This window comes from Myotis brandtii, unplaced genomic scaffold (genome assembly GCF_000412655.1).
Source record: "Myotis brandtii unplaced genomic scaffold, ASM41265v1 scaffold342, whole genome shotgun sequence".
NCBI lineage: Eukaryota > Metazoa > Chordata > Mammalia > Chiroptera > Vespertilionidae > Myotis > Myotis brandtii.
Window position 1 is genome coordinate 50,066 of NW_005363166.1, and position 8,589 is coordinate 58,654.

Genomic DNA, 8,589 nt, shown 5'->3' on the forward strand with positions numbered 1-8,589 from the left:
CAGCTCATTTCCCTGCTGGCACCCCCACCTCAACCAAGGAAGCGAGTTCTCTCCTTGGGTACTTGAGCCATGAGCACAGAGGCCTTACTATGCACTCGAGAGCCCAATGGATCCCGTGAATGATGAGAGGGGCTGTTTACTGAGCACCTGCTGTGTGCCAGGCACTGTGCTGGGGAACTGCCATGCCTTGTCTTATTGATTCCCCACAACCTTATGAAGCAGCTATGGTTATCCCCATTTAACAGTAAGGAGGCTGAGGCACAAAGGGATAAAGCAACTAAAGTAACTCTAGGTTAGCAGTAAGCAAATGGCAGAACCAGGACTGAAATCGAGGACTGCCTGCACCTGAATGAAGTCTGAGCTGTGGACCCCTGTGAAGTAGAACTCATTCCTTTCTCCTGAAGCACATACAGAACTTCCTCACTCCTGGCTTAAACAACGGCCTTGGTTCCTCTACTAGCAGGTGCATGTCAGGCAGCATATCCCTTCCTGTGCCTTAGTTGTCAGGAAGCTCAGGGCTCAATTCCGCACTCGAGGTAGTAGTAAATATGACTGCTGTTTTCTGAGGTAACCATGTTCTTTTCTATTACTTGGCTTTATTTAGAAGGCTCTAGCCTATTGATGTGTTTCATTATTCTGGAAATATGGGGAATACAATAAGAATGAATGAATGAATACTTAAATCAGTGAATAACTTCCTTTGGTTCTTCTATTTTCGTCTCCAAGAAGAAAGAGACTTCTCTCTCCAAACATGAACCCCACCTCTCTGCCTGGCCAGGTTATAACATTATTATGGCGATTAGAAAAACAGGTCCATTCATTCCAAAAAAGGCTGCACTCAAACTCTCCTGCCATAACATCTTGACTTTCATTGGGTTCATCCTTCTAGAACACTCTCCCCCTCTCAGAATCTGTTTAGCAATCCTAGCAACATCTCCTTTTCTAAACTCTTAATATACCAACTTTTCAGTACCAACTACTTAGCACACCACATGTGCATTCTTATATACAGTGAGATCGCAACACCTAGCACTGGGACCTGTAAAAATAAAGCAATGAACAATTTAAGGCAGGTGGATTCTCCTTAATAACAGCAACGAACACTTTCCCTGTGGTCACCATGGTGCTAAGCACTTTTCCAAGCCATTTGTATAGATCACACAAATTTACTGCCTACTGTAATCTTATGTAACAGGCACAATTACTGCAAAGAACACTTTCCCTGTGGTCACCATGGTGCTAAGCACTTTTCCAAGCCATTTGTATAGATCACACAAATTTACTGCCTACTGTAATCTTATGTAACAGGCACAATTACTACCCACATTCCAGAGAAGATGAAGCATGGAGAAGACAGATGACTTGCCCAGGCTCACGCAGTTGCTAAGGGGCAGAGCCACTTAGTAGCTATCAGGCCCTGCCCTCTGAATTGCTTTCTCCTTTACTTGAGACAGCTCAGCACTTAGGAAGTATGCACTGGTTTCATAATTCCTGGTTTCCTCCACCAGGCCCTCTTGCATGGCTAGCCAGCCCGACAGGTGCAGAGCAGATCTGAACCTCACCTATGGCACTTACCAGATCCCCAGTCTCTTTAGTGGTAAGATGGAACTAAATACACCCCATCCCCCAAAGATAACACATGTGAGAGGCCCCAGTAGAGTACCTAGCACAGAACAGGTGCTTACTGGGTACTAATTCCTTTTCTTAACATTAGACTGTGGCCTATTCAAGGGCATTTTCTTTCTTCCCGACCCCCAGCCCAGGGCCTAGTTTCCAGCAGGTACAAATGTGTGAAGCGGAGTGAAGGAATGCCTGGTAACCTGACACAGCTGGGGCCAGCTCTTTGGCACTGCAGCCTGGCAGATTGACAATGGCCGAGGCAGCCTCGTAGACCACCATCTCATGCTTGTTGCGTAAGCAGCTCTCGATGAAGTCAAACAGTGGGCTGTCACGGCTACAAAAGAACATAGGCAGTAAGGAGTTGGAAATGGCCCAGCACGGTAGGTTGAATGAGGCATCATCTAGTGAGGGGAGACAAGAGCCATTACCTGCTGTCCTCCTCCTCTAGCTGCTTGCTGGCCACCCGGATCATCATGCAGTAGGCAAAGGGAGACTTGAGGCCGTGCCGTGTGAACTTGCTAATCATTTTACTGACAGCCAGGCGGTCATTCTTACGTACATGGTATAGGAGCCCCAGTGCGTGGTACTAGAGGACAGAAGATAGCAGCTGAGTACAAACATGTGAAGCCTAGGTCTACAAGTGTGTGGCCTGGGGCAGGCCACTGCATCTCTCTGGGCTTCAGCCTTCTCATTTTTTAAAAAAAGTTTTTTTAAAATATATTTTATTGATTTTTTTACAGAGAGGAAGGGAGAGGGATAGAGAGTTAGAAACATCGATGAGAGAGAAACATCGATCAGCTGCCTCCTGCACACTCCTCACGGGGGATGTGCCTGCAAGCAAGGTACATGCCCTTGACCGGAATCGAACCTGGGACCCTTGAATCCACAGGCCGACGCTCTATCCACTGAGCCTAACTGGTTAGGGCCAGCCTTCTCATTTTTAAAATGGGCATCATAATGGCTGTGACAAGTCCTCCAAATGGTCTGTATAGATACTCCTGACACAGTGTATATGAGTATATCTGTAGTCACTGTTCCTGGCCCCGGTTCTGGCCAGGGCTCTGACAGGCATCATTGAGTACAGATGTGAAGGGGACAACAGACGCCACAGAGGTGAAAGAATGGGAAGAAACCCAGTGTCTTTAGATGGAGGAGGGATCTGGGCCCTGAGCATGGACATAGGTAGATAAGTAGGAAGATATTCTTAGACCAATGACTTGCCCAAGGACTCATGGTTGGTACTGGCAACAATCTAGAGGACCTGAAATCCAGGGATTCCATTCTAGAGATGTATGGTGTACAAAGTTATTTCCTATCCCTTCTGCTCTTTTCTGTTTCCTTATCAGAGAGGCGTTCAAGCGCTAAGAAGCTTCTCTGACCCTGGGAAGTGTTTTGAGATGACCCTGGGAGATGAGAATCAGTGCAAAGGGTGAAGAGAAAGAGAAGAGAAAAATACACAGAGACTGTACAGGTATGCACCAGATGTGTCAGATATTTATAGATGTTGTCTCATTTTATCCTAACAGCTTAGTGAGGCAGAAACTTTCATTTCCATTTTATAGACAAGCAAACTGAGACCCACTGAGATAAAAGGACTCCCTGGCCTACATCACTAAAGAAGAGTTACGTAGACAACAGTCCCACGAAGATATTTCTATGCATCACTGACAAACCCAGGTGGCAAAGGCCCTCTACCTGCCTGGGCCAGGTTTGCTACAGTTCATACCCCAAAACTTTATCAAAATACTTTAATATTTTGCCTGCCTGGGCCAGGTTTGCTCATACCCCAAAACTTTATCAAAATACTTTAATATTTTGGCACCAGATGGTAAGTAATCTCTAACCCAAGCCCCCCTCTACAAAACCCCTCAAATCTCCCCATAATCCAGTGACAAAAGGTTTAAATCCTGCTCTGGCTAGGGGCCACCAGGATGTCTGTGGTGAGAGTCCATTTTGACTGGACAGTGCCATGCCATTGGCCTAAATAATTTAAAGCCACTGCTCCGCTCACACCTCACCTGGACCATGATGTTATCACTTGATGCCGCCTCCTGGGCCTCATTCACCCAGCGCTTGACCACGTCAAAGCTGCACTTCAACAGGTGCTGTGGGCAAAGGGGCACATTAAGGGGCAGGAAGTCAAGAGGCTCTCCCGTCACATCTGCTGGGCCTGGCTTACAGTTCAGTCGGGCCCTGGTTCTTCCCTCAGACAAAGCCCAGGATGTCTCCATTGTCTTGGTCTTCTGAGATGGTGCACAAGCATAGGACAGCTCCCACCCTCACTCTCCCAGGCTTTAACTCCTATAATAGGTCACCCCAAAGGATGGACCAGGCTCTTCAACTGGCCCCTCCTCAATCAACCCAGAATTCCCTGGCACTTTTCACTAAGAAGGTAAGTGGGACTCTCAGATGGGGGGATACAGAAGCACTTTTTATTATCTACTGGAAAGCAATTCTAATATTTTCTTTAGAATATCTCCTGCCCTCCCCCAACCCCAACCCAACCCCTGGCCCTGCAGGGTCCCGGATGCAGTTACACACCAGAGAAGACACCAGGGCAGAGCTGGAGACACTGGGCACCTTGTCCACGATAGCCTGTTTCATGTAGCGCTCGATAGCCTGCAGCATGGTGCTCTGCGGGGACAAGGAGTGGGGCAGGAGGGAACCCAATCAATCCTTAGTCACCTTCAGGAGTGCAGGTGACAGGGTGTGGAGAAATGAGGCGAGGAGGAAGCAAACATGTTTCCTATGCACTCCAACCCTCATCATCTGGCTCAGTGCTTTGCCCAAGAGGCAGGGACAACCTAAAGCATGCAAAGGATGAAACTGAACCTTGACTGAAAAGCAGGGAAAGGACAGATGGCTGGATAGTGGCAGCAGACTCACATCCGTGATCTGGCAGAGGGCTCGCACGGCTGGGCCTCGGTAGTTGTCTTCTTTCCCAGTCATGTCCTTTGTCAGGCTGCAGGGGGAGAAGGCATAAAACTCAAAACTGACCAGATCACTCCCCTGCTTTTACTAAAACATTTCCGAGGCTTCCGACTGCCATTATCATCAAGCATAAACTCTTAACAAAAAAGTCCCCAAATAGGCCATGTGATCTCTCCGCTCCAGGCATTTGTGTATGCTGTTTCCTTAGCCTGGAAAACTCCTCACCCCATCACCTCCACCTCTGCTATGTCTTATTCCTCCTTCAGGACTCTGTTCAGTTCTTCTAGGAGGCCTTTCCTGACCCAAATTCACAGCGGGTGCCTTTCTGGTCTGCTCTCACAGCCTATCATATGTCCCATATTATATCCTATCTGAACAACCTGACTGCCTGGTTATTTCTCTGTGAATTCTCTGAGTGCAGAGGCCATGTCTGTCTCCAGTCCCAGAGCTAATCACAGGGACTGATAGACAGTCAACAGATATTTTCTAAATGAACCCTCAAATAAATATATGACATCCCCTTCTATACCCTCCCAAAAAAACTGTGACAAGAATAAATAAGAGAACTGAGCCCTAGATCTTAAGGGCAGGGATATACCTTAGTCACATCTGTCCCCTGTATCACTCAGCCTAATGTAGAAACCAGTACTTAATAAGGAACCCTATTTGTATACCTCTTGTATTCTCTATGTCCATTTTTCTTGTGTTCTCTCTTGGTACTCACTACAGTCATTGTGAGAGTTCCAGGCTGGCTCAGGTGACTAAGAGAAATCTAAGGGAAGGAAGAGTTTGTGCCCCAGCTAAGGCCAGAGAATTAAAAGGGAAACAGCATACTCTGGAGGCTGCCATGGGGCGGGCAGCAGTAAATGAAGGATAAAGGAATCAGAAGATGAAAGGGCGCCTAAAAGTATATCAATCAAAAGTTTCATTGTCTAGCCCTAGCTGGTTTGTCTCAGACCTAAAAGTATGTCAATCAAAAGTTTCATTGTCTAGCCCACCCTGACTGGTTTGGCTCAGTGGATAGAGCATCGGCCTGTGGACTCAAGGGTCCTGGGTTCGATTCCGGTCAAGGGGCATGTACCTTGGTTGCGGGCACGTCCCCGGTGGGGAGTGTGCAGGAGGCAGCTGATCGATGTTTCTCATCGATGTTTCTAACTCTCTATTCCTCTCCCTTCCTCTCTGTAAAAAAAAATCAATAAAATCTTTAAAAAAGAAAAAAAAAGTTTCATTGTCTAGCCCTAGCTGGTTTGTCTCAGTGGTTAGAGCGTCTGCCTATGGACCGAAAGGTCCCGGGTTAGATTTCAGTCAAGGGCACATGCCTGGGGTTTCGGGCTCAATCCCCAGTAGGGGCCGTGCAGGAGGCAGCCAATCAGTGATTCTCTCTCATCATTGATGTCTCTCACTCTCTATCTCTCTCCTTTCCTCTCTGAAATCAATAAAAATATATATATTTTTTGAAAGTTTCATTGTCTAGTATATATGAGAAAAAATGATCTCTGTATCAATAGAACCCATCAGAGGAACCATCCACAGACCCAAGACTTACCTACTGGTGACAATGATGACATCCTCTGCAATGCTAGACATCTCCTTGATGGTCAAGTAGCACATTCGACGAAGGGTGGGCTGGGAAAGAGATGGAAAGAGCCCTATGACTCCTAGCCCAGCATGAGGGCCAGCGTTAGAAAAAGAAAAGTCCAGACTACACGAAACTCCAGGCTTTCCCCCCTCAAGGAAAGCTGGGGTTGTGGCACTTACATCATTGGACTGAAAGAGCTTGGTCATGGCGAAAAAGGCCTCAGTTGCTTCAGTGGTCCCCAGGTGCTCCCCCTGTTTTAATCAAAAAAGAAGTATCAGCTTGGAATGGAGGAGCCAGAAGGCTCTTGCAGCTGGATCAGCCCAGGCCAAGTCCTCAGAGCCCTCAGAGGCTCCATCAAAGGCAACACATCAGAATTGGATGCTGAGGGGATCCAGAGCTGGGCCATTGGCTACAACCACTCACGGGCTGTTGAAGAGCCTAAGGGCTATTGGACTTAAGTACCCCAACATCTCCCAACACTGTTTTCTCCACCTCTAAGCCTCCCCGTTACCTGATTTATGAGGTAAAGGATCTTGGTGAGAATGTGGGCACATTTCCGAGGGTTGATGGGAGTTTCATTAAATACACGGGCCTAAGAAGAAGTGACCAAGGATATTACTTTCTAGTCCGGTATATTTCCTTCCATTTCCCACCAAGCACATTCAAAGGCTGAGAAGTCCCAGAGTCAATAAACACAGTTGCTTAGATAAGCTTGTTTTCAATAGGAAAGAGTTTTGGCTTTTATTTCTTTAATTCATCTAGTAACAACTCCTGAAATCTTCCTTAATTTCAACATTAGTTAGGAATATACTCACTTATTGACGAACAGGTAGTAGTAAATGCTTGTTAAATAGAAAGAGAAATGCAGAACAACAAAAATGTAAGCATACTGAACTCTCTCCAGGAAGAAGTTTTCCTGTCTTTCCAGGAACAAGTTTCTCCCCTATTGGCTCTTGAAACCAGCACTTTGAATGTGCTCGCATATCAATCCAATCCATCTGAACATGATGCTCAAAGAGCGGAACAAATGACACTTGCCTCCTGGAGCACCGCACTCTTCTCAAGGTGCTGGAATGGGTTGGAACCTCCACCTAGATCAGAGAACAGAGAAGACTGAGCACAAGCTGTGACCCTGAATTTCAAAACTCTCCCATAGAGAAGGGACATATGACCCTACTGTCTACCTAGTCAAGTCCAAACTCCTACGAATGGCAATCAAAGCTCTACAACCTGCACGTAAATCATACCACCCTCCTGCAAGGGTTGCCCTGTACCACTCAGTCACTCAGCTGCCCTGGCACAGTTGCCCTGTGTCCCTCACAGTGTCTCGTCTCGCATTCATTAATGCAAAGGGTACTTAACTGACCCCTGCTGTGTGTGAGGACCACCATCTCCCAGTGACTAAGGTGTCTTCACAGGAGATGTCACGTTTGTAATTAACTACATGTTTTATTATTGTTTGATTTCTGTCTCTCGCCTCCGTGATGCCTGTGACCATTCTAACATTCCCAGCAGAGGCAGCAAGTGTCTCACTTCCACTGCAGTGTCAGGACACAGTTAAGTGCCTGGCCTGCAGTAAGTGCTCAAGATGTTCGCTGAACAAATGAATGAGTCCGGCTTCTTAGCCGCAGGACACTGGCCCCACAGATAACGCCCCGTTTGCCAGCACCAACGTAGTGCTGGCGAATCCCAAGAGATCGGACGGGAAAAGGGACAAAAGAGCATCTGCTACTCCCCTGACAGATGCGGAAACTGAGGCCCAGAGAGGCGCGTGACCCGCCCAAGGTCACCCAGCGAACAGCGGTCCGATCTAACAAACGCGGGGCAATGGAGCATGCGCTGGCTCTCCGAGGCTCGCCATTGACCAGTTGTGGACCTTTGCACGAACCCCTGCCCCCCATGGGGCCTCGGGTCAGACAGAAGCCCCGAAGGAGGGCTCCCAGGGAGGATGCTGAGAGCCTACGCGATGGTCCAGCTTTCCTCAGGCCTAGCTTCAGGCCTGGGCCCCCTCACCCGATTCCTCGTCTTTCTTGTCGAATTTCTTCAGCATGGTGGCGCCGGAGGGGGCGCAAAGCAGTAACCTGGTGCTAGACCGGCGCGGCGACCAGCGGTGCTCCGATGGCGTTTTCACACAGCACTTCCGCCGGCCACGTAGCCCTGCGTTCTGCGCAGGCGCACACCGCGCTCTACGCATGCGCAGGTGCCGACCGCCCCGCCTAGTCGGGCTTTAACCCTGGTCCTGTCCGGAAGGGGCTTGGGCTGCCGGGGAGGCGTAGGGGGCTTGGGGCGAGGGGTGACGCGGCCGAGGCCTTAGACTCGGAGCTGACGGGCACCCCAGGTCTGCACTTTACTCCCACCTTATCTGTACAATAGGAGGAGGAGTCCCTGCGCCATTGCGTCGTGGCGTGAGTTTAAACGGGCTTTGGGAAGTGAGGCGCCTAGCACACTGGCCCGCGGTA

At 48.5% G+C, this 8,589-nt stretch overlaps 1 protein-coding gene across 1 annotated transcript in view; it reads right to left on the minus strand.

Moving 5' to 3' along the window:
- COPG1 (coatomer protein complex, subunit gamma 1) overlaps positions 1-8,239 on the minus strand; it is a 33,185-nt gene extending 24,946 nt beyond the window's left edge. Inside the window, exons 1-10 of the mRNA XM_005871450.2 lie at positions 8,144-8,239; positions 7,169-7,221; positions 6,642-6,722; positions 6,310-6,381; positions 6,098-6,177; positions 4,507-4,582; positions 4,162-4,254; positions 3,639-3,725; positions 2,049-2,206; positions 1,821-1,954 (exon numbers count right to left, since the gene is read on the minus strand). Coding sequence (XP_005871512.1) covers positions 1,821-1,954; positions 2,049-2,206; positions 3,639-3,725; positions 4,162-4,254; positions 4,507-4,582; positions 6,098-6,177; positions 6,310-6,381; positions 6,642-6,722; positions 7,169-7,221; positions 8,144-8,180 — 871 coding nt within the window. The 5' untranslated portion in view covers positions 8,181-8,239. The remainder of the gene's footprint in view (positions 1-1,820; positions 1,955-2,048; positions 2,207-3,638; positions 3,726-4,161; positions 4,255-4,506; positions 4,583-6,097; positions 6,178-6,309; positions 6,382-6,641; positions 6,723-7,168; positions 7,222-8,143) is intronic.
- Between the last annotated feature and the right edge of the window lie 350 nt (positions 8,240-8,589).